The sequence below is a fragment of the Gymnoscopelus microlampas genome (assembly GCF_963454915.1).
Source record: "Gymnoscopelus microlampas genome assembly, chromosome: 1".
Lineage (NCBI taxonomy): Eukaryota > Metazoa > Chordata > Actinopteri > Myctophiformes > Myctophidae > Gymnoscopelus > Gymnoscopelus microlampas.
In genome coordinates, this window is record NC_139962.1 from 24,271,618 (window position 1) to 24,298,163 (window position 26,546).

The following is a 26,546-nucleotide window of genomic DNA, read 5'->3' on the forward strand; positions in this document are numbered from 1 at the left end:
TGGAGGGGAGATTCATAATTTATTGCAAAATTATAAAAAAAAAGAATCACACCAGTCGGCCACATGGTGGCGCTATAACAGCCCACTTTACGTTTTGGCCTATAACTCTTGAACCGTAGGTCGTAGAATAAAAAAATATTTTCCCCTGGATTCCTTGGGCCATGACGCAACTCCCCATATAGGCCACGCCCATTTCCGTCTTGATAAATTTTCCGGCATTTTGAATTTTCTTCAAAACACTTTTAGCTCCTCCTCCTACAGATTTAGTCCAAATCTCACAAAAATCGGTACACATGATCTATGGACCCATGCGATAAACATATCCAAGCGGAATTTTGATAGTCCGACTCCATACCGTTCGGCCGTAATTGGATTCCAAAGTTAGAGGGAGGGGCCTGTTTTACAAAAAATGCCAAAAAACGCAAACGAAACGTCCAGTCAATCCTAAATTTGAATCTTATGTCGAGGATGGTTTACTGAACAAATCCCCAAAAGCATTTCCACTTTGACCCATAGGGGGCGCCACAAATGCGCAAAATGTAACCATTTGACACAAAAACTGGATTTTTGGAGGGATCAGTTCTCTCAAAAAGAAAAGCAAGTGATCTCAGGAGTGACATGATGATGTCATTGGCCTGCTACATTTGTGGGAGGGGCCTGTTTCTTTAGTGGGAGGGGCCTATTTCCTCAAATCAAAACGTCACGTGTCACGAATTCCCGAATTCGAATCGCACGTCACACGGCCTCCGACGGTATTCCTCCAGGCGTATTCCTCGAGTCCCGGCGGCCGTGACCCGCGACCGGCGTCGGCGCAACCACACTTTGCAATTTCCCAGAATTGCGACGCGTCTAGTTTCCTTTGCATCACATCCAAATTCCCCACCACCAACCTCCCCCTTTCTCCTCATCATCACTCTCCATTCCTCTCTCTAGGAACCCACCAGGGGAGCAGAGCCACAATGGCTGCCAGGTCCTGAGTCTCATCCTTCCCCAGGTTTCTCTTCACAACCTGCACTCACTCATTTTATTCTTGCTTTAATAAATTACTTAAACTTCGGAAGGGGCGTGGTCTCTTACTCTTACCAATGGAAAAACTATATATACTCCTTATAACTGGACACCGACATCACAGTGTGGGCTGACCAACTGGACCTGCGGAACATTACGAGGCATGCCCAGAAGGTTGCCTGGTCAGAGTAAGCTGGTGATGAGAAGGGAATCAGGGATAATGGCCTTGGCAGTGAGTCTAGGCAAGGCAAGGCAACTTTATTTATACAGCACGTTTCATACACCAAGGCACTTCAAAGTGCTTTACAGAATAAAAATACAATCAGAGTGCAACAATGCACTTTAAAAAGAAATGGAGTATATAATAAGATACAATTAAAATAAGATATAGGAGCATATACATTATAACAAATACTCCCACCTTTGATACAAAAAAACAAGAATGACCAAAGTCATAATAAAGCCGCATGCGGCAGGCTTTTTTTTTGTGGATTGCTTGTTGTTTCTCTCGCCAAACCTGGCAACATTTAGCGTCGCAGATTAACGCTCTAGTGTTTTTTATATAAGTGGTGGCAACATCACACGGGTCTTTTGAAGTCAGTGTGAACATGGCCAAATAATAACGTAATAGCCGAACTAGGTCTAATGAAGCACGCTAGCATTTAGGCTAACCCTCCGGCCTGAGGCTATCTCCCTTTCTCTCTCTCTGCTGCAAAGAAGTAGAGGCGGGTGCTGCAAAGCGCCGTCTCCCCATTGGCTTAAAGGGGGGGAAGTGTGAAGGACAGGCAGGACAGCCAATGACAAATAGGTGTCAAAGGAGGAGAGGCGTGTGCTTCAAAGTACCGTCTCCCCATTGGCGTGAAGTGTGAAGGACAGCCAGGACAGCCAATGACACTTAGGTGTCACTAAATGTCACTCGGGTGTCGACATTTTGTCACTCGGGTGTCGACTAGGACTAGTGCTGTTTATAGAGCCGCTGCAAGCATGCGGCTAAAAAGTGACAGCACAGCTCATTTAAAGCCCAGGCAAGACCTAGCTGTTCTTAGCCATCATTGGCTAGAGTAAGCAATGTTAAATAAATATGTTAAAAACGGCTATGGTTGGGGATTGTCTAATGTAACCTGGAACATTGTTCCAGGTGTGTGGTGCATGGTGGCGAAATTCTGCTTCACCATGTTTTGTTCCAACTTTGGGAACAATTAGTAGGCCAGCACCCAGATGACCTTAGGGTTCTAAGGGTTCATATGGCTTCAGCATGTCTAAGATGTAGCTGGGCCCATCTTTCCCACCCGGAAAGCCATTCCAACCACATCATACAGATCCTCGGGCGCTGGTCATCACAAGAATATCATGGTTACATCTGTTACTCCCACGACCTTAATTAAGAATGCACACAACTCCCTCATGCCGTAATCATTCCCACATGTTGATTTATTTTGGGGTTTCCTATGTCCTTCACAGGATAAACATGCAGCATGGACCCCCAAGCCAAAAGAACCAGGGTTTCAATCCTCCCCTGGAACCTCCATCCCTCACCCTGGACTCCCTGGTTTTGCACAACACAAATTATTTCCATTCCGCGACAATTTTGGGGAGGGGCAGTGGCTTGGAATCCAAGGTTCCCGCTCCTCCTGCCTGTCGTAGTGTCCTTGAGCAAGACCCTGAGCTCCTAAATACATGGTTTCCTCTACTGTCGGTGTGTGAATGGGTCAATGTGATATACATTGTAAAGCGCTTTGATGCATATTACTCCCCTACTCTCTCCAGGTGTCCCGTCTCTCTCCAAATAAAAGCGTTAAAAAGAAAGGGAAAAAAAGGATCTATTTTTGTTGAAGGTTTCTTTACATAGTGAAACCGTTTGTCCCCTAGCCCGTGCAAATTATGTAGGCCTACGTTTAAGACGACCAACCTCAAATTCAGTAAATCATTTCAAGTATCTCCTTGAGCCTATCAAGCATTTCCACTAGTGCAGACTACTTCCACTAGTTCTGTTCACAGTATATGACGGCAATGACTCCTACTTTCAACCTCCTCATTTCCTTACCCATATGACAGGCTGTCACTAGATGACAAATCTTGTAACATATTCGGTAAAAAAAAAAGAAACAGACACCTTCCCCAGATCCTTACCCTAAACTTAACCACACCCATGCCTAAACCTTACCATACTAAATGCCCAAACTTAACTAAAGTATATCAATCAAACCCATGCCTAATGCTAACCATACTAATAATGCATTATCAATATGGTTAAGATTAGGCATGGGTTTCATTACTTAAATTAAGATTGGGCATGCCCAATTTTAACTATAGTAAATTAATTCAACCCAGGCCTAAACTTAACCATAGTAATTATGTTCAACCTTAATCAAAGTAAATTAATTAAACCCATGGCTAAACTTAACACTGTCCTTGCTAGTAATAATCCATATCATATGGATATGACATGGCCGTTGGGAACTTGGGATAAGAAATGTGAAGAAAATAAAATCCTGTATGGAATTGAAAACTCACCATCAAAACCTACTGATTTCTTAATGACCTGACTCTTTTCCAAGTTGGTGAGAATCCACACATTATATCTTATACAAATATTATATTTTGTACACAAACAAGAACATGGTAGAAAACTAACTATTTCAGCCTACAATGCCTTATTTCAACTTGTTGATATGGCTAAATATGGATTGGAAGGGTGATGGGACTGGATTTGTACAAGTCTTGATTCAGGACACCTTATTATCCAGTTGTTTGTGTGTTGATCTCTGCATGTCAAAACAATTCACATTCATTTACACACTGGATTGGTTCTTCATCGGCAGGGTTAGGCACGCAGTTCTGATGCTTCATTGCTTGTCTCCTTCTCTGGCTCAGGCATGTGCACTTAGTGAGGCCAGTCACACTTCCAGGGTTTAGACTCTGGAGCTTTAAGGCACTTTCCTAATTTCTCACATCCTGCTGGGGCCCAGTTCTGTTACAGAGAGTGAGTGAGAGAGAGTGGATGAAGATCCATTAGTCCGGTTAGAATTGTGCAGTTTGTCATGCTGTTTATTCTATTCCCCACAAGGGGGCACTGCTGGTGTAGGAATGATGCACACTAGAGCTCTAGAGACTAGTCCTTTAGGAAACAAAGCCATAATTAAATTCAGCCGACTTAATATAAATGCATGAAACAAGCAAACAATCAGCGACAAAAGATTTCCAGTCCGGTGATGATTTCTGATATAAGCTATTTAGCTAATAAGGAGAGAAGAAAAATATTGGTAAACATATGAACATATGAACATAAAAGACAGTCTTGGTGGAGTGGAACAAACATCCTCGGGCTCATTGCTGACTGAATGCAGAGAGGAAATGAGAATAGCTTTGGTACACAGAAGGGTTTAACGACTCAGTTGTTTCATACAGTAAAGGCTTTATCAGGTTCCCCTAATCGTGTATCTGATGTATAAGAAAATAATGAAAATTAAATGAACAGATAGAACACAAAAGGTTTTATCTGCACTAATGAAAACTTTTCACGTGTGACTTTGAAGAGTGCTGGTGCACGCACATGCGTTTTATGTAATTTTCCTTTCAACAGACAATTGATGAAAATGGATTCAGTTAAAACATGGATTATTTGACATTAAACTCTGCTACTTTGGAATGATGCACCACCACCATGTATCATCAAAGAAAAGTAATAAATAAGTAATTTGTGTGTAAATGCATGTAGTGCATGACTCTTACCATGACAGCTAAGTCACACATGTTGAGCTGGGGAACTGCTGGCACCAGGGTGGTCTTATGCTGCTGCACAACCGGAGAGATACGGCTCAATACAGTCTGGTACTCCTTCGATAACACACTGCAAGAACACAGTACAACAGACACACACAGACACACACACACACACACACACACACACACACACACACACACACACACACACACACACACACACACACACACACACACACACACACACACACACACACAAGAAAGAACAGACATCAGACCTAAATAAGAATGGCCATTGTTACAACGATGTGATTCTGAAGGTCGGCCTCAGTGATTCTCAAACTTTCTCATGTCAAGGACATAATATGCATTTGGCCGTGGACCCCCATCTGAAAATATTTTGTGCCAGGGACCCCCATACAAGATTTGCTATTTTCAAATAGCTGATGTATATCGGAATAAGGGCCGTTCACACTATTGTTCACCATTGTATTGGTAATAGTTGTGATGTGAACCCCCATCCACTTGACCAAGAACGATTTCTTTAACTATATTTTTACAGTATAGTGGCCGGTGGGAACGGCCCTTTAAAGAGGTTAAACTGATGTTGATGCTCATTTTGTCACCGCTGCCATTTCATAGCTTAACTCATCACATCAAGGTGATGAAGACATGACTTTCAACAAGCAAAGAAAAACACTTAGATACACTTAGATAAAAACACACATCACCACTGTCGGGTGGAAACCTTGTATGTCCAAAACTGTTACTTTTTAGGAAATGGGAAAAAAGTGTTCCAATGGATCCAATGTAGTTATTATTTACTTACAAGCTCTTGTTAATACTTTTCATTGGCTAAATATTCATAAAACCCACGGACAGACTTAACTACTTTCACTTAATTTTGTTTATTAAAAATAGCAAAACAGATCTACAAGCTCACAACTAGAAGCTATCTAGTTTTTTGGTTATTTTATTAATTATTTTTTCAAACTTTTTTAATTCATGATGCATCTATGTATACTGGCATAATTGTATTGCTGATATATTGCTGATATGATGAATAAAAACAATTGATAACAAAAAACTAGAAGCTGTTTTTGCTACTTGTGTGTGACACTGTCGAAGTAGGGCATTCATTTACGAGAAAAACACAGAGAAAAAAAACTATAAAAAGTTGAAATATGGAGATACAAGGTTTCTGCCCAACAGCAATTACATGCTGTCCATGCTGACCTCCTTTGGGAAAGCCCACCAGTGAGCAGGATGGACCATATAACCCCCCCCCCCCTCTCCCCTGTCTCTCAATTACTGTTGTTGGACACCAGCGAGCCCCATGCAGCACCTCTGTGCATCATTATATTCAGTGTGTAAAACACAGAGGCCCTGAAGGCTTTCAAAGGAACGCTACTCTCAATAGGACCTGTAGGGTTAATGGGCTCTGTGAGCGTGTGTGTGTGCGTGTGTTTTGGACAGTGGGCGTCTGGTGGCGTGACACACAGATAGACAAATATCACCAGTGCAATTACACCCCCGATACACTCACCAGCAGCACCTGTGCCAGCCTTCCACCCTCCCTCCTCTCCCACCACCCTCCTCCCAAATCCAGCCCTCTGATTGGCCCCTGGGGAGCATGTGCATGTGTGTGAGGTGAAGTGTCAATTAGAGTAATAACCCCGGGCCCTGTCCAGCACCCCTCTCCCCCTCCGCGTGGATCTCCCACAGGGCAGTGGGGCTTCCTCCATGCGGCAGCACCTGCTCCTCTCTTCCTGTATTCATAGCCTTTACTCTGGCCTACCACGGCTGGACTGGTAGGGTACAGTCTGACATTAGGTCTCTCTCCATGTGTGCCACATTTGTCATAAGCTTAGCACCGACATTATCTCAGGATTACTTCCCACAGAACTAAAAAAAGCTGAGAATCACATTAAGATTGGCCCAGCTATCTGAAATCGCAAAATGTGTGATTCCGCCAGGAAGACAATATCTTGATCAGCATGAGGGATATTTAATTTCCCCACTATCTGTGTTTACTATTGATTGCTGTGATTTCTGTTCTGATAAATGATGGAGCCACGTAGAACAAGTAAATGTGAGGGAGACACATCAATGAGCGAGAAGTATTCAAGGCAGTATCCACTCGAGGCAAACAGACGCTGTGTACCAGAGGCTTGCAGCGTAATACAAACTTATATTGTTTTGTCTGTGCATTGAATATCCCATACTGCAGACCTGTAAATCAAAAACTAACAATATATTTATTCATGCCCTCTGTGCTCTCCAAACAAATAAATGAAAAGCCCACAGTCAGCAAAGCTCATTATCATGATTATAACCCTTAGCTTGCTAGTGCAAAAGCAAAAAACAGAATAATAACCAGGATGTATGCAAATTAAGTCTTTTGATTTATAATGTATGACACCCAGGGGGGGACAGGGGGGCATTGCTCAGGTGTGTCACCACTCTGATTACTGATTCATAACCCTAGTGCTGGAATACACACACACACACACACACACACACACACACACACACACACACACACACACACACACACACACACACACACACACACACACACACACACACACACACACACACACACACACACACACACACACACCAAAGAGAGAGCAGAAGGTGGGGGAATTGAAGAGACAATCAAATCAAATACCTCTGCCCTGCCTCCCCCTCCCTCCACAATCTTCTCCACCCCAGTGGAAATTGAGCAGTTCAGTGAAGACTATTGATTGGGCACAGATGAGCTTGGTGGCAGGCAGGTACGATAGAGAAGATGAGGCCAGAGTGGGCTAAAAACCGCCTGCTGCATAAGGGAGTGGAGACCAGGGTTGTTGGGAAGGTGAGCCAAAGGCAGCACAAGACAGGCAGAGAGAACAAATCCACTGGGATGCTTCCAGTGTCCCCAATGAAATGCATGCGTGACCTGGTAGTGATAGTTGTCCAAGCCTGTGCTTCAAGTCTAATAATCTGAGTTCCCAGAAGCTCTCAGTCTAAAGGTGCAAGAGGAAAAGGACATGTTCTCACTGGACACATAGTACATTAAGTAAACATTAAACAAATAGCTAAACGTAATTAAATGATATTAATGACAGCATTTTGTTCCAAGGCACTTTGTGTGAGCCTATACTGTGCTACTGGGTGATAGGACTGGGCTGGGCTGGCCGGTGTGTGTGTATGTGTGTGTGCTCTTTGCTGTATCACAGCCTGCCACAGTAGTGAAGGTATGTGTGCCGACAGGCCCTACATCATCTTAAGTGGCTCTTTAGGTGGAGACAAAGATTAATGATGGCCGGCCAGCCAGCCAGTCCAGCTGGGGGACTGAGGAGCACACGGCCAAAACACACACACACCCCCACACACACAATACTAGGACGGAGGAGAATGGTCCCGGTGGATACCAAGGGACAACAGCTGAGTAGTGATCCAAGACACATAGCGAGAGGAACAGAGAAAAGAGTAACAAGGGAGAAACGGGGGGTGAGTTTAGAAAGAAAGGAGAATTAACAATACTAACAAGAAGGAATGAAAGGAGAGAGAAGGAAGTATAGGGCGTACCATGTTGTGTGGGATTGGAGGGCAGAGAAGACCAAGAATATGGTGACCTTCTAGTCCAACCCAATGACCTCCACCCACAGACATGATTTGATGAGTGTGTGTGGCGTGTGTGTGTGTGTGTGTGTGTGTGTGTGTGTGTGTGTGTGTGTGTGTGTGTGTGTGTGTGTGTGTGTGTGTGTGTGTGTGTGTGTGCACGCACGCGTACAATACATGACTGCCTATTGATTGGTTTTCCTTTTCTGCTTTCCTATAGTTGAATCTAAGCAAGGCTAAGAGGTTGGAGAAGATAAAACAAAAACAACATTAATGTTTCATCATCCAATCTCCCCTCCGGTGTGAAAGGGGATTGAGGGGAAGTTAAAGAGGAGACGAAGACAGGCTGTAAAACGAGATACACAGACCCAGTCAGGGAGCGTAAGTCCATGGATGAGGACAAATCCAGAGAAACTACGGGATCATTAAAAGGAATATTTCACAGTTACAGTACATTGTCATTATAAATGTGCAATGCAGGATGGCATTCCTTTAAAAAGTTCCATCAATTAATCTGCAATTTCAATCTCTCCTATTCTTTTTAGGGATGCACCGATGTTACATTTCTGGCCAATATGATAACAGATATCAACATTGTTGTTGCTGTCGATAACCAATATTGTCGATATTATCTCAGTAAGTTCAAATTTGGTCCATTCTAAAAAAACAAATGTAAACACTGTATTTTAAAAAGCAATGCCTCTTTATTACAGCACTTGGGATGCATGATATTGAAATGTTGGCGCATATCTGAAGTGAACATAAACAACTTAAATGTAATATTTTTATTTCAAATTGTTCCAACTTGGTGACCCTTTTGAAATAATCTGCAGCAAACATTGATTGAATATGCAGCCTTCATCATTGCAAAAGGCATTCAAACTAAAATATTGGCTAAAACCAATATATCTATATGTTTTGATGTCGGTTCGATACCGATCGGTTAAAGCCAATATTGCAGATACAGAAATGATGACCGATATACAGTATTGTGCATACCATTTTGTTTTTGCACCCTGATCTGTGAGGGTCCTACCTTCTCTCCCCTCAGTGTTTCTCAACTCTCCCTATACTATGTGTTTTGACAGAGGGACACACAGGAGAAACACATTAAACAGAACGCTCCCTCAATTGAGAGCTGAACAATCATTTTAACTTGCAGTGGGCGCATTGGATGAGGCTGAAGGAGGTGGTGGTGGTGGGGGGTAGATAGTGATCTTTTAAGGAGCTGTTTGCAACCGCACAGAGGAGGGTTTAATCAGGCGCTCTCTGGCTGAGTGGATCAATCTGCAGTCCCTACCTCCCTCCCTTCTTTCACACCACTGAATCAGCATTGATCTCATTGGTATCAGGACCTCCACCTGACAATTCACCTTGCTCCCCATCCACCCTCCCACCTCTCCTGTGGTGTGCGCTGTGCCTGACCATTCCTCCTGTGCTCTCCGTTCAGTTCCTCCCTCTATTCCCGCTATAGTTACCTCCTCTGCCACCCACTCTCTTGCTCTTCCTCCTCTCTGCTGGAAGCCGTCCCAAGGGGAGATAATTATGTAAAGGAGACTGACCTGATAGGAAATTTCTCCCCCGGGTCCCGACCCAGGTGGAAAATGATTGGCTCCATTGTGTGTTCTTTCTGGACGTGAGTGGTCACGCCTGGTACCTCCTGACCCGGACAGAAGTTGACACCCTGGAAGAGAAATGCACACACATGAGAATGTTACAGGAAAAACCTAGAGCCACGTTGCTCTAAAACGTTTAGGATGGGGGTAGGAAAATGCAGGTTTGTCAGTCATGTCTTTTCATCCGATTTCCTAAAGTCAAGACCTAATTATTTCCTCCCCACTATGTCTGTGAACATACCCATTTCCATCTAAATTTGAGTGGTTTATTCAACTTTGATACACCTTTACTGTTCCCAGCCAAAGGTGGTTGTCATTTTGACCAAAAGTAACGGGTAAGATATATCCAGTAGATGAAAAACTCTCTCTCTCTCACAAACACACAGTTCTAGACGGCTGGCCCCTTCGGTGCCACAACATTTTTCATCATACATGATACAAAATATAAAGTTTTTGACTTCCATGTACCACAGCAGGTCAAATTGCTCTCTCAAGGCCACACAATGTCCGGGAGCACTGCAAGCAGTAGGGGCTCGACACCACAGATGTCGATTAGACTATTAAAAATCCTAAAAGAAAATGACATTCAAAAGCCTTTTGTGAAAAAAAACATAATTGGTCTTCAGATGAAAAATACTTGATTTATGATTTTGAAAATGTAGCGTTCTGAAATTGCAACTAACACTGGAGGACGGTGAACAGTACTGAAAACATTAAATATGTTAATATCTTACAGAGTTATAACTTGCAATACAAATTAGGCTTACGGCAGCTCTGTTGAAGTAATAAACCTGTGCACCAGAGCAATGAGTGTGCAGCAACATTTTTCTATTTACCCCTTGAAAATCACCTGCATTCCTAAATGAATTTATCCTCTTCAACTATGTCAAAATAATGTATGATCAGGCAATTATTCAGGAGCAATATATGGAGGAAATCAGGTAAATTCAAAGAGTTCACACCCACTCACTCCCCTAGACCCCCCTTGAGATGACCCACACCCCCAACACACACACACACGAAGACACGCGTACATTTTGATGAACACCGCTAATATTAAAAAGGCATTCATCTGTAAGGTGTTGTACCGACCCCCCTCTGGGACCCGAAGGAGGCACTCATCCAAACTCTACTTCTCCTCCTCTTGCTACCTCCAAGTTCTATGCCTGCCCCTCGACTCCCTCTCACCCTCTCTCTCTCTCTCTCTCCGTCTGTCTGTCTCTCTCGCTCTCTCTTCGCTCTCTGTAGAGTACCCTGTGATCCAGACTTGCCCATACTGCCTTTTGAAGACAGGGTCTTGGAAATGTAAAAGATCTTGTCCCAGAGGATTGCAAGAAAGGCCTGCCATGTGTATCTCTCTGACTCTGTCTCTTGTAGCCAGGACAGAACAGCGAGAGCTCCATATCTCCCCTGACATTAATGCTATAGATACTGCTCGACTGCTTTCAAACTGGAGCGGAGGGGGTTCTTATTACAAGATAAGGTGCAGCAGCAGCCAGGGGCTGTGGGGAGGACTGGAAAAAGGAATCTTTGATCCCCCCCAAAGAAAGAAAGAAAAAAAAAATCAATTTTGCACGAAGATATCATTCTCCAAGTATAACTACATCAAGTATAGGATTCTTGCGGATTGTTGCTGAGTTTATAAAATAATATAGTTTAGTTCCATTTCACCATAGTGAAGAGTTATAATACAAAGCAGGAAAACGGGATGACGAGTAAGTGATAATACAGAACGAGGTGGCCTGATATAGGAGGATAATGGACGAGGCAGAGGTGAAGGTCAAAACAGTCTTGCAACTCTGCAGAGGCAATTAGCCTCGGCATCGTGCATTATTCTTCATCTTCAATAACTGAGCTGCTCATCATGCATTATCTGCCACTTACATACAGACCTAAAAGATATTGGTCTGTGCACTGGACACTGAGTAAAGCCTGAGTTATACGTCATAGTCATACGACGGTGTCGCCTGCTTCTCATCGTGATGAGACGTGTTGTGGACTTGGAGATCAGCTCGTCTGCAAGCGACACAGAGCGACACGTCGTACGGAGTGCTATAAATTAAGCTAAATATCTGGAGTGCCTATATCCCTCTGTCCTCCACTCTACTCTGGCCTGCATATACCGTGTTTTGCCATACAAAGTTAAATTACGACCAGTTTATTATTGTTAACTACTGTATATGATTTTAATCCTCCAGAGGTTACTTACTTACATGTGAAAAAATATTAGTGGAGATACGAGATTAGCTCTGGACACACAGACCAACACCTCTTATAGGCCAGTGGTTCTCAAAGTGGGGTCCGGGGACCCACAGGGGTCCTTGAGGGGGTTATAGGGGGTCCCCAAATCTTGAAATATTTAGACATTTTGAGAATATTTTAAAAACATTTTTACATCGCTAATCTTGTATGGGGGTCCCTGGTAAAAAAAAATAATCTGATGGGGGTCCGCTGCCACATACATATTAATTTGGGGGTCCTTGATATGAAAAAGAAGTACCGTTATAGACGGCCAGCCTCCTGGAGAGCCACGCCGTAAAAACAGCCATGGTCACCAAAAGTATTTCCCATTAACATCACTGCATTGCCGCACAGGGAGAAGAGTTAAGAGAGTTTGATGAGAGCTATTTAAGGCTGTGAAATTTCTCATTTTCCCCGTGACTGAACCACATGGGCACTGCCAGGACAGAACAATAGCGCCTTCCCCAGTGATTAACCACAAATTTCATTCTTCTTCACAAACATCCATCGTCCCTTGTTTATTTTTCACCATAGGCCTGGAGAACAATTATCTCATAAGTGTTGCAGAGAACTGAGATGGGAAGCAGAAAAAGATGATTGTTGGTTCTGCACCATACACAGTAAGATCCTGAGTGTTAATATAACACTGAGAGTGTACAAATTGTCACCTTCATAAAATAATGGCCCATGTAATTTTTTAGGACAAAGATTTTTTCCTTTAATGTTGGTATTTTCATGTTGTATATGTATATTTTTTATGTAATAATAACATTTTATTTTTATTTTATATAAATATATATTCGGTAATAATAATAAAAAACTTCACATGATGACGAAATGTAACCAAATGGACCATCAGAGTTACAAATAGATACATTTGAGGATTTCAGACTTGTTTAGACTATGTCAATAGAAAATAAATATTTTAATCCAGTTTGTAAAATAACACAAAGGGTCATATAAGTTATATAATTGGTAGATAAGCAAGTCACAGTAGTCATTTAAGTACAACCCTTGACCTCCAGACGCAAAAAACATGTGGCTCTATTAATAAAATTACAGGAAATATTTTTGTTTGATATTATGATTGACGGAGCACTTGAAAAGCTATGCAACAGTTTACATTTGTGTTTTTTGTGAACCTTCAAGAAAAACAAAGACTTGTCTTTTATGTCACATTGAGAAGGTTGATCAAGCTTATAGTCTCACTGAGTCACTGATATGCTGAAAACATGACTGCACTGCAGCATTAACTTTCACATACAGCGTGGCACAAGAGGACACCATCAAAACAAACATACCACCGCACATACATAAAGAGACATGTACATTTGTGTATAGACTTGCACATGCATGTGCACGCGCGCGCACACCCGCCTACACATATATACACCAATCGATAGGAAACTCACAGGCAATCAGACGCCATTATTTGTGAAGTTCCACTCCAGTTCACATGAGCTGATAAAGGAGGCTGCTATTGATTCAGCGGCCCTGAAGGAGAGAGCAATTTAAGCGACCGATGGGGCATAAAACAAACTGCCTTGCTCGAATCACAGCGCCAGGGCTGGGAGAAGGGCCCTGGGAGAAAGAAGGACATAATTTTAAGGACAGGGGGATGAAGGGAGGACCCACTTCTTCCCATTGGGTATCAGATCAGAGCAGCACAAGCAGGGTCCCCCATTTTCTATACAGGAGCATGAATTTCCGCACGTGTGATGAATATAATAATTACTGCTGGGATTTATTTGATTATGACCTGAGGTGGAGTTTATGCCACACTGCTCTTATGTGGAGCGCTCAGTGGTTGACAAACTACTAAATCCCAGTACTTGAGTCAAAGTATAGATACTCCTGGTGAAAGATTACTCAACTACAAGTGAAAGTTGTGCTGTCAAATTTGTGTTCGAGTTAAAGTACTGAAGTACTTGCTTTTAAAAATAATTAAGTATTCAAAAGTAGCCTACAATTTACAAAGTAAAAATTACAAAGTACATTTTCTTTTTAATATAAATGCATTGCTGTATTAAAATTCAGACATTTTCCAAAAACAATTAAAAGATTATCTATAAATTCATAAAAACAAAAGCTCAATAATAGTGAAAATAGCAGATGTACTAGCTCAATGTGTCGCATTGAACACATTGTGATTTTGTAGATCTGCTATTTTCACTATGACATCCCACCTCTCCCGGAAGTTCCGGGAGTCTCCCAGGAATTAGCGTCCTCTCCCGGACACCCGCGAGAACTGTTTCTATTAACTGCTCAGTGCTCAGATCTGGTCCAGAGCCTGCCTACTGGCACGGTAATTTGCACACATTAACACATTCAGGCACACAGACCGGATCTGCAACCTGCAGAAGAGGAGAAGGTAAAATGCCCTTTTACCTTCTCTTGTTTAGTTCTCATTTGTCGCTGAACTGTCAATCTGGCAAAATGGACTCATGTCATTCGCTGTGGTAAGGGTTGGCGTCTACTAGTGACTGCAGCCTTTGGTCTTAGAAAAAAAAGTCTGTCGGTCTAATCTTCTTAATTTAGATTACAGACAGGAAGAAATAAAAGAATATAACTTAACATCACCACTTTACATCAGATTATTTGAAGCATTACCCGTCTCATTCTGGTAAAAATATTATAAATGTTCCTGTTGTACAGTGTGCAACAGCGGGTTTTCTATGGCCCAAGGTGGTCTAGGCGCCGAGGCGAGTAAAATGCAAGCCGTGTCAAGCTAGCAGCATTATTTAACAATATTATAGTTATGAAGTTCAGCTTAACCACTTACTTAAGCTCTATTTATTATGGTTGTAGCTGGTCTCTATCTATCTATCTATCTATAAAGGAGTTTGTAGATCTACCATTTTTATTATAATAATGATAATGAATGACGTATGTTTTCCCACTTCGATCGACGGCCGTGCAGCAACATTGAAAAACGTTTTTAAATGAAGTGGAGTAAAAGTAATTCCAAAAATACAATGCTCAAGTAAAGTATAGATACTCAAAAACAGTACTCAAGTAAATGTACTTTGTTACTGTCCACCACTGGGAGTGCTTACATCTTGAAAAGGAGGAAAAAGTGTACGTTACAGAGAGGAAAGCCAGTGAATGACATTCTCTACTGGATGCAAATCAACAGGCTGATAAATGATACAAGTTTTCTTAAGTGGGGTCTCTTCATTAATATTCATTACCCACTTATGTACAAAGGCAGTCAAACAACGAGCTATTTTTCAGATAACACCAACAGTGAAAGAGTGTGTGTGTGTGTTTGAGGAAGATTAGGGAAGACAAAGAGTGAGGATATAGCAAATGAAGCGAAGTGAGGAAAAGCTCTGTGGTCACAGGCAGTATCACCTTGTTAAACTCCTCCCACGAGTTACTCCACGTCCAATAGTGTGCCTTGTATGGTCCGAGCCTCACAGCCATCATCTCGTTTCCACGGTAATAAAAGATGGGCCTGTTGAGAGTAAAAGAGGCTTCTGAAAGAAAAGACGATGCCACCAAGGGAATAAAAGGAAACCCCAAACAAGCTTTTCTATTTTAAATTATACAATTTAAAAGTAAGTAGTATTATTATCACATGTTTGATTTTTGTTACAGCGCACGCACACACCCACACACACACACAACCCCCCGGGCCAGGAAAACAACACGATGTGCCCTACCGACTTAATCTCATCCATGTTCGAGTCCTTTAGTTACAAGTTCTTATTCACCAATCCCTTAAGCCAGAAAGGCTTTACTGTATGCTAAAGCTTTGTTTAGGCAAATATAAACACTGGTCTCCATGTGGTTACTAGCATCCCACAAAAACACAACATGCATCCCCTCACCTGTCAGAGAGTGCAGAGTGTTGGAGTGTGTGTGGGTGGTTGAACAGCACAGGTGAAAGGTCAAGACCGTCCAGTGCTTGGTGCTCTGGTGGGCTAAGGCCAGCCAAGGCTAGAGCGGTGCTGTAGAGATCCATCACGCTGGCCAGCTGATGGCTCACCTGCGTATGGACAAAGAAACAAAAGATAGAGATTATAGTAGGCTTGTTAAAAAACAGGAAAACGTTTAGTGCAGTAACACTCATTAAGAATTTAAATACTTGGTGCTGCTTTAAACTAATCACACTCACACACACACACACACACACACACACACACACACACACACACACACACACACACACACACACACACACACACACACACACAACCCAAAGGTGGTCCTTGCATAACCTGAAATCTGCCCACCCTCAATGAACTCGATGTCTCCTCTCCAGGGACAGGAAGTTAGACTCAAACTCTAGACACCAGATCTTCTGGCAGGTGTCTTCACTATTGCCGGACACGAGGTGTGTCCACTGTCCACACTATTAGCTCAGACACTGCGAAACCTGCTTCCAATGCGTTTTGTTTGTACTCAACTGAATCACCCACTTCAATTGTAGAGTGCACTAATAGATAAATACTACAGCTGGTATCCAGTATCTGCGTTACATACGGCCATTTCTATTTCCTTTGTGCCAGTTCACGGAACCAATTCAGCGCAATTTATCTTCAATATGCTTTTGCAATGCTCAGTGCAACACTCAACTCTCATCCTGTAATCACTGTGAAATTAGAGTTGTTCATACTGTGTATCAGCTCAGGCCTTAAAGGGCCATTATCACTATGTTAATGTTCATTTCAGTTAATTGTTGATTATAATAGTCTATAATAAAACACTATTTATGATACAACACTTTTCTGTCTGTTTTGGCCTTTCTGGTTGTTCCTACAGTATAATTCCCTTAATGCATTTTGCAGGCAAGCATCTGTCTGGCACGACCATTCAGTCTATGGCCACGATTACTGTACAACCATCTGATTCATATGTTCCTTATCCTAATTCAAGGTCGCCATTTTGTTGCAACAACAGTGAACAAGGAAGGACAACGTCACAGTGGCAACTAGTACCAACTAAACCAAGAAGCAAGAGTTGTAGGTTTCACGTTCACAGATTTTACCCAAGTGTCATCACTGGGGTAACAACTTCAGCTGTGTTTTAGAGACGCAGAAGATTCATGCACAGTTGTATGGATGCTGACAGAACATTAGCCCTACAACAAATAAATAGAGATAATGTTGAAAATGATGATAGTGTCCCTTTAAATATTCAAGATGGAAATTCTGTTTTAAGCATTCTTTTAGTCAAGCCAACCAGGTAGCAAACAGTCATGAAAAGGTGTGTGTGTGTGTGTGTGCGCGCGCGCGCGCGCGCGCGTGCGTGCGTGCGTGCGTGCGTGCGTGTGTGTGTGTGTGTGTGTGTGAGAGCGCGTGCGTGCCATGCATGCATGCACATGTTGTATAAAGGCTGCAGGGAGTGCATTTTTTCAGTCTCCCTATAATCGCTGCTTGCAGGTTTATTATAAAGCTTCTAAAAAAAGCCTCTCTCTATAAATATGTGTGTTTGTGTTTGTGTGTTTGTGTGTGAGTGTGTGTGTGTGTATGTGTGTGTGTAGGGGGGGGATTTGTGATGGGGAGGAGTAGGGGTGATGAAGAGGAGAAGAAGAAGTTGGGAGGAGGAGGAGAACAGGACCAGGTTAGGCAGGCAGCTGGGGCTGGAGCTAGCTGGTGTTTTATCTCCTCTTCCCAGTCCCAGTGAAAAGCTTTATTTTATTTATAAACTTTGAACTATTTTCAGATAAAATGCCATTTTTTCCACTGTCATCCTTGATCTTCTGTTCCATTCTCTCCTGAGCGAGCCTTAGAGGGAGACGGCACACTCACAATCAGATAGCGCTATCAGGCCTCGGCAGCTGTGCCGCCATGTGCCGCTTTGCTCCTATCGCCAGCTCGCACGCGCAAACACACACACATACACACACACACACGCACACAGAGGCTTCCAACCACTGAAATGAATTCCCTTTTCTCCTGCAGCCAAAGAACTAGCCGTAGAAAGGGCCCCGGCCCCACAATGCATTCCATGATCTATCTACGCTTCCAGACAGACACACTCTCACTCTCTCCGTCTCTTACACTGACAGAAACAGACAAACAAACACACACACACACACACACACACACACACACACACACACACACACACACACACACACACACACACACACAAACACACAAGCGATGGACCAAAATCAATTTGGCACAAACCACTTCTTTTTTTTTCCTTTCTCTTTTTTTTAGCTCTTGTTTAGATTGGCAAAAATTCAAACCTAAACTATGCGCATTCTGAAAGGGAAGTTTATCTTATTAGCTGCCATCTTTCATCATCACCCTCCCTCCCCCCTTTCTTTATCAACCTCACCCCTCTTTTGTAATCTAAATGAGACTTCATTCTTTTCTCTCTCTCTCCATTGTTTCTTCCTTTCTTTTCGTCTGCCTCATCACACTCTATTTATGCCACTCTCTCTTTCTCTGTGTGTATTTCTCTGTCTCTGCATTAACTGGTGAGTGGTGATGTTGGTTATCTGAGGAGGCAGGCCTTCTATCCCAGCTTCAGCCACTCTGCCTGTGTGTCTGTCGCCTGATAAAACACAACAAAAGGGACTGCGATGCTCCCCAGTGTTGGGGGGTCAAATCCACCCCCCCCCCCCCCCCCCAACCCTTTCTCTATTTTCCTAACTGTCACCCCACCCAACCCAAACCTCCACCCCCAACTCCTCCTTGGTAATGTCCACTTTCCCCCAGAGGCACCGGGGGAATCCGGGACTAGCATCTCTCTCCAACCATATTCACCTTCATTCCAATACACTTTCCTCCTTTTCACCCATCTGTGAGTGTGAATACATGACTGCAATAGAGAGAGAGCACGCTTAACTGGCTGCCCACACCAACCTTTTAACCAGAAAGCGCTCAACAACAAAGATAATAGAGTATGCAAATTGAACATTTTAGATTGTATTTAGACAGGAGAGCATAGAAACAAGAAAGTGAGGTTAATTGGTCAACGCACCGTCTGGGCAGCTACCAGCGCGCCCCACAACCTGACAAATCTAAGTAAAATAATAATCTATACAATCAATTAAACTTAATCTGTACAGCGCTTTACAGACTTAAAGTTAAAGTGCTTTTCCACTGTAAACGAAAGTGCATTAAAATGCACCAAGACCCTGCTCATGACCCTGTGGCATCCATAGCAGAACTGCGTGGATAGTTCAGTGGGATTACCCCACATACACTGGAATCACCATCCTTTCATTGAGTGGGTAGGTACTAGTATGTAAACACGCTCAACACCTTATCTCCGGATCTTAATACTCTAAAGCTTTGAATGAGGCCTAATTCAGACGTACTGCCACAGTAACACAGCCAGAAGCCCACGTAACAAAGGATTCACGTTGCCATTCATTGTGTGCAGCGTTTTATTCAAAGAGCTTATGGACTTTCCAACGCATAGATCGAAAGTGATTTCTCTACAGTATAAAAGGAACCAAAAGGAGGAAACTCTGCGCCTCCCAAGCAGCGGAGCAACAGATAAAGCAGTCGCACTGCACAGTAGCACCAACAAAGCAGCTTTGTCATCACAACCCTGGAGAGCTTCAGGGAGGAAGTGGACCTCCTTTCTCTCCAAGCCAAGCCTCCTCCTAACAGCAACACGTGCACCCATACGGGATTGTATGATGCTCGGTTCGATAGCCATTTAATTCACAGCCGTGTCTGTTCAGCAAACGTCCCTGGCAGTTAAGTATGGTGCCAGCTTTTTCCTCTATTTTACCAGGCAACCTTTTTTCGCTTGCTCCTTCCTTGCCACCCCACTTCCTTGCAACCCCCCCCCTCACCCTCCCCTTTATCCTGAGCGCCTGGCATATTCAGATACTGAAGTCCTCATTACGGCTCAATCCAACCTCAGCAAACACACAAACAGATTAGCCGCTTAAGACGCTCCCAATCCCCCTCTCCCTCGCCACTCTGCAGCGCTATCAGGCCCCAGCACACCCCTGTGAGATGAGCCGGGGGCAAGGCTTACCGCAGCCTGCAGAACTGTAGCCTCCGCTCGCTCTCCCCTCCACAAAATCCCTCCGCGTCACAGCCCCGTGTCACAGATGCCCCTAATACAATTAAAAGTCATTTGCAGAGCGCACAGGCTTAGAAGATCAGGGTGGGGGTTACGTTTGGGAGGAGGCGAGGGGGGTCCTTCCCACACACACACACACACTAGGCATGATGGAGAAAGTGTATGAGTGTGTGTAACTGTAAAGAGAGAGAGGGAGAGAGAGAGCAAGCACAAGAAAGAGAGCATAAGGGGAAAGTCTCTAAGGCCAAACAAAAATATTAGGGAAACAAGTGTCTGTTTTTGCATTCTTCACTTTTAAGTGATTACCACAAATGTTCAGTCACCTGATGTGTAGATAAAAAGGTAAAGGAAAGTGTTTCCCAACCTTTTCTGGATCAGGGTCCACTTGAAAATCCACTTGACACTTGGATCAGTGGAACTAACGTTGTAGTATACTTTAAGTTCCAATTGATCAGTATCACTATGAAAACACATCTTTCAAGGTTTTAATGGAAAGAAAATACCATGAAATGTTTAAAAAAAAATCTATATTAACTCACTGAGTGCCAAAATTATTTCTGGCTATGTTGTTCCAGTGCCAGAGATTTTTTCAAAGTAAAAAAAAAGTGCTTAGGAAGCGAGATACAGCCTTTTTCAGTTATAAGTTAAACAAGGAGTGGATGGAAATGCAATGATATCTTGGGTTTTGAACATTTGTTTCAAAGTTTTTTGTTTTTTGTTTATTATTTTTTTCCAAAAACACGTGAAACATGTGATTGGCACGTTGCACCATAGCGGTAAAACATGTGGAAAAACGTGAATAGCACTCAATGAGTTAATGTTACAAGTGTTTTGCCAATTATTTAGGGGTCCACTTGCAATATCCTCACGGCCCACCAGTGGGCCCCCGCCCAAATGTTGGAAATAGCTGGTATAGATGATACAGAAATGCAAAGAGAGCAAAGGAGAGGATTAGTGATATAATTACTGCTTTTAGCCTCTACCTGCTTGATATTACAGCGGCAGCAGTATTACAAAGTTCCAGTGGCCTGCTGATAGGCACACCATGAGGCAGAGAGTAAAACCTGGGTTTATATCTATCCAGTGGAGCTTGGCTGTGATGTCATTCAGGATGCTATAGGTCGGATATCCTCCTCTCTTTTTTGATAGGCTTGATTTGACTGAGTGCGTCTGCATGGGAGCATTCTCACCGTGCCTCCTGGAATGTAACCAGGCCACCAAGCGATGGCAGGCTCCCTCATACCTCCCTCAAAGGTCGTTTCCTTTCCACAAAGGAATGGCCCATTACTGCCACCTGGAGACACAGACAGAGACAGACAGACAGACAGACGCACACACACACACATGCACATACACACGCATAGAAATTACGATTCTGTAACAAAAGAAAAGTTATTATAAAAGAATAATTTCAATGCCAAATTCTGTGGTGTGTGGAGTGTGCGTGTGTGCGCGCACGTATACACACTAACACACAGCCAAATCCAATCCAAAATTACACTATCTCAAGTCATGTTTACACATGAATACTGTTACAAAGCTGGGAAATAAATTAACAAAACTGCCAGCATAGGCAGGGAAGAGCAAGGGAGATAAGTCTAAATTAAATACACCAGTAAATTGGCAGCATTTCCAGTTAAGTGTGTGAACGGGGTTTCAGAGTGAATTAACATTCTGGATTTTGCCGTGTAAAGTCGTCTGCATATCACTTACTCTGGTTTGGGCCAGACATAACAGCAGCTCCGTTGTCTGAAGTGAAGAAGACAAAGGTGTTGTGCTCGATGCTCAGAGCCTGCAGCCATGCAAGCATCTTGCCAACACTGTGGTCCAGCTCCATCACTGCATCACCGTACCTACAACACACAGTTCATCACGGGCTGATATATGTCATTATTTGACTTTTTGACGACATCGGTATCGGCAATTATGCAGCCCATAACTCACAACGTTGTGAGCTTATAGAGCAGCTATTTTGACAGGTGTTTAAATAAAATCTAGTTAATGTTCTCAAATATAAACTATAATTAAACTATAATTAAATCTAAAGTTTTCAAATTGATTGAAAACTTTTGCATTTTTTGTCAAAATATTTCAAAATCGGTAATCAGTAGTCTATGACTCTCCAAAATCGAGATCGGACTCAAAATGATGGCATTAGTCAGGCTCTACCTACAACACAGAGTTAATCACTGCAGGGTAGAATCCCGGGTAGATAATAAAAGTTATGCCCCGCCACTTTATCGGCTCAAACTATTCCACTTCAGGTAAAACACCAATAAAGTCTGGATGCATCACTTAACATGTGGTTGCAGCTTATTTCGTAGGCTTTACAAAGTAATGGAGCCTTCAGCAGACTCAATAAAACAGGAAATGGGATTGTACCGGCCTCGCTGACTCTTCCCCAGGAAGTGCTTGGAGGCGTAGATGGGGGCGTGGGTGGCATCAGCTGCCCAGTACAGGAAGAATGGTCGGCGAGCAAGAGTTTGGCGGGATATGAAGTCGATACCCTCCTGCAAAAGGTGGGAGAATTATGTAACCTAGCGATCACAATGTTATTTTGACCAATCTGCATGGTAGAGTATGTTAATACAATATCACTTATACAATTGGGGTGGTTGTATTTGGTCTCCCTGCTTCTGCTTCAACTGATAGATTTAAATCCTGTGTTTGGTTTGACACAACTGGTTGACAAGTGGTAATGCCTGAAGGTCGAGCTCTATTTAGCTCAGTAGTAAAAATGTAAGCACTTGCGCAGGAAACCAGGGTTCAAATCTAGGGTAGAACAGGAAGGTTACAGTGGTGGCTTTAAGTCTCTTACCTACAACACCAACAAAATCTAACGAAAAATTCACACCAGAGCAGCAGTGATTACTACCGTTATGTTTTTCCGCTAAATGGCTGTGTACAAAATGTCTGAAACGTAACAACCCATATGATATCTCCTTCGTTTGAACGCCTAGTCCACACCTATTTCAGACCCCAGTACACTTCTGGTTGGCTGCTGCTTTGTCTGGCAAAGTTGACATTTTCTCTACTTTGCCGCTCTGCCTCCTGCCGCAGTGGTTAAAGGGCGGTCCCTCCTCGCCATAGACAATGCATTGAACTTGACTCAGTGTATTGACTGCATTGGACTTGCAATGAACTTGACTCAGTGGACTGCTTTCTTAGAACTCGGAAGCAGCACACCACGGCTAGTGTGAATCTGACGTAACGGCTGGTTACGTCTCAACTAATCCGGCTGGTGCAGATATAGTACAAAGCTAAAACAATTGAGGAGGGAGACAACTGTCATGCAAAAGAACAATTTTAATGCCTTCAAACAGCTGCTGCCTGAGGAAGAGTTATTGTATTCAAAGCACGTCGCTGAGTAGACTAAGATTTTAAGCAAATTGTTTGTTTGTTTGCCTAAACATTAAGTTGTACAAATAGCTGTTTGAATGCATTAAAACTATTCTTTTACATACAGTGTACAGTGGTCTCCCTCTTCAATTGTTTTTGGTTTGGATTTTTGCCTCCTTGGGAACCCTAGGACTCTCCACGTTTTTGTGTGGCACATATACAGCCATGAAGTTCATGGATATTTTTTTTGTTTTTGTTGCATTCCTAAGCCAATAATTTGATGACCGGAAGTGGTTCCGGTAGGAGACACAAAGAGTCTCCTTTGTGTCTGAGTGTCTCCTACCGGAATTGTGTGCGGTACAGTAGATAAAGATGGTTTACAGCAACACATTGTATGCACTTTGTTATACTGTTTTCAATTGTATTGTATTTATTTGTTATTTATTGTCTAATGTCTCAACTTCATGTATGTGACTTTATTGTATTTATTTATTCTATTGTCTAGTCGTCTGTACCTCTTCTTCACTTATGAATGGAGCAGCCTGCATGTCCCAGGGTTAGGGTTAGTTTTATCTAAGAATATCTAATCTAGAAAGGAATCCCAATTAAGGGTAATTCATAAAGAAATTGCGAACATTTGGCAAACATATCCGATCTACAAGAAACATGTTGTGAAACATTTGTGAGCTTATAGATCGGCTATTTTCGGCAAAGAGATTTGGTATCGAGGGAAAAAAGGTATTGACCCCTGGTTAGCTACGTATAGGGTTTAAGTGATTAAAACAGTAAATCCGTAATATTATGTGCTCCGCCCCATAATAATGCAGAAATTACACAACAAAGCTTGGCCTATGGGCACCACAGTTCAATAAGCAACTGCAATGTAAAACAACAACAATGTAACATTCAATCAGTATGGTGGAACCCTATTGGACACAGACATGCAAGATATTTTACACTTGTGGTAAACCAAGCTGAACTAAGCTGATCTCAAAGGACAGCATTAGTATCATTTTTCATTTGGCTCATTACCAACAATGGTTCACAATAGTAGAAAAGCACTGTAGCTTTAACATACACAATTACACACAGTATACATGTCTCCTATTGGATATCCTCAAATTGGTATTGGCGACGTTTCGATCCATTGCTGCCTAACAGCATTAACCACTTAAGCCCTATTCAAAACTAAAAAAAATATATATATATAGCAGATCTATAAGCTCAAAATGTGATGTCTTGTGAGCTTCTAGATATGCAATTTTAAGATTTTGAAAAGTCTTTGAACAATGAACATTTTAGAAAATCTTTGAATGTTTTTGAAAATGTTTGCCTATGCCCAAAATAGGGACACCAGGTTCAAAGTGGTAAAAAAAAAAAAGAAGAAAAAAAAACTTACAGGAAGACATTCAACTTACAGTGTCAGAGCTGTAATCCATCATTGGAGAAAAAGAGGATAAAAAAAAACACCCTTTGCATACCAGTCACCAGAAACACAACAGTGTGCTATTTACAATAGTCATCACAAGATGTGATCAAGTAATCATTCTTCCTCTGTTTCATATTTACATCCATCAAGACATCACACTTTCAAATGAGCACTTTAAAGATTGTTATGCCATGACAGTGGACAGCAATCTGAGTGAATTATTTTAGTTACAATGACAAAATGTGGATAATTTTCAATTACATTATTGGGTCTAGGGGTGTCACAAACAAAAGACATATATATTTGTACAAGTAAAAGGCACCAGTGCCTTTCTACTTGTGTAGATGTTGGGTATATGAAACTAACTCAGCCTGTACAAGCATGAATAAAACAAAAAGGAAAATATTAAAACAATGTGCACCAGTATGTCCTATTCTAACAACTAAAGGGAAAAATAAGAAGGGATTGTTGAGTTTTGAACGTACCTCTAAGTAGATCTGAGTGAGATTTGATTCTCCCGTCTTCTTATTAATCTCAAACTCTTCATAATATCTGTAAAAGAAAGTGTTCAATTAAAGCTTCCCTTCTCTGTTAAAATTCACTCATTTTCAATACAATGTAGAGGCCATGTCAAGTCATTTTAGCTCAAAGTGGACAGCTGAGAGAGAGAGAGAGAGAGAGAGAGACTCAGGTGATGGTCTTGATTCCAGGACAGCAGGGGTCCATGTCTCCAGGGGCACAAAACATTCTACTACTAACTAACCCAAATATTGAATCACATAACTCATCATTTAAAACAACAATCTCTTGTTTTGAGTTGCCAGTACCCTCCCCGATTCTGCCTTTACTGTCCCCTCAGGATGCAGAGAGCGCATTTCCCTCACAGGCTGCGTTTAGAGGAGCGTTTGCAGAATGACAGATCCGGGAAGTCTCGTCAGCGCGGAGTCGAGCAGTGGGAACTGTTATGAGGCGGCGCTGAAGCGTGGCCCGGCAACGGGAGATGCAGTGACAGGCGTCTCTCTCTCTCTCTCACGCTCTGCTTGGTCCAGGTGTCCTCGTAAGCCGCCGACGCAACCTGCCATCTCCTGGGGGCATGTGTGTGTATGTGTGTGTTGTGTTGAGCGTGCGAGCGTGCGTCTGTCCAGGGCCCAGGTACGCAGCGCTGATTAAACTCGTGGCTAAGCGGAAAACCGCACCCGGCTGCCAGTGCCAATGACCCTGAATACACATATGGCTGTTTTTGGGGGAACAAAATGGGCGGAAAATGGAATACACAAGCACAGCTGGTACAGAGAAGAGGGGGGTGGGTACACTCAACTCATTCAGAGCAGCAGCCAGGCAAACCATTCCACTGAGTCATAAGAAGGTTGTTTTGTTGATTCTCTATTTTTACATGTTTTTTTCTCCACACTGCATCTTTTAGTGTTTTGTTAAGTTTTTTGCTAAGTGCTCTATAAATACGTTTATTATTATTATTATTATTATTATATTATCGTCTTCATCAGGCCTTCTGACATGTCAGTGAGTATAGGGGTGTGTGTGGTGTGGTGTGTGTGTGTGTGTGTGTGTGTGTGTGT

At 42.6% G+C, this 26,546-nt stretch overlaps 1 protein-coding gene across 1 annotated transcript in view; it reads right to left on the minus strand.

Moving 5' to 3' along the window:
* Positions 1–1,250: 1,250 nt before the first annotated feature.
* Positions 1,251–26,546, minus strand: part of galns (galactosamine (N-acetyl)-6-sulfatase) — a 33,065-nt gene continuing 7,769 nt past the window's right edge. The window contains exons 6-14 of the mRNA XM_084063491.1: positions 25,455–25,521; positions 22,584–22,711; positions 21,915–22,054; positions 21,392–21,495; positions 16,031–16,188; positions 15,552–15,654; positions 9,903–10,024; positions 4,741–4,858; positions 1,251–3,979 (exon numbers count right to left, since the gene is read on the minus strand). Of these exons, the coding sequence (XP_083919617.1) occupies positions 3,893–3,979; positions 4,741–4,858; positions 9,903–10,024; positions 15,552–15,654; positions 16,031–16,188; positions 21,392–21,495; positions 21,915–22,054; positions 22,584–22,711; positions 25,455–25,521 (1,027 nt within the window). The 3' untranslated portion in view covers positions 1,251–3,892. The remainder of the gene's footprint in view (positions 3,980–4,740; positions 4,859–9,902; positions 10,025–15,551; positions 15,655–16,030; positions 16,189–21,391; positions 21,496–21,914; positions 22,055–22,583; positions 22,712–25,454; positions 25,522–26,546) is intronic.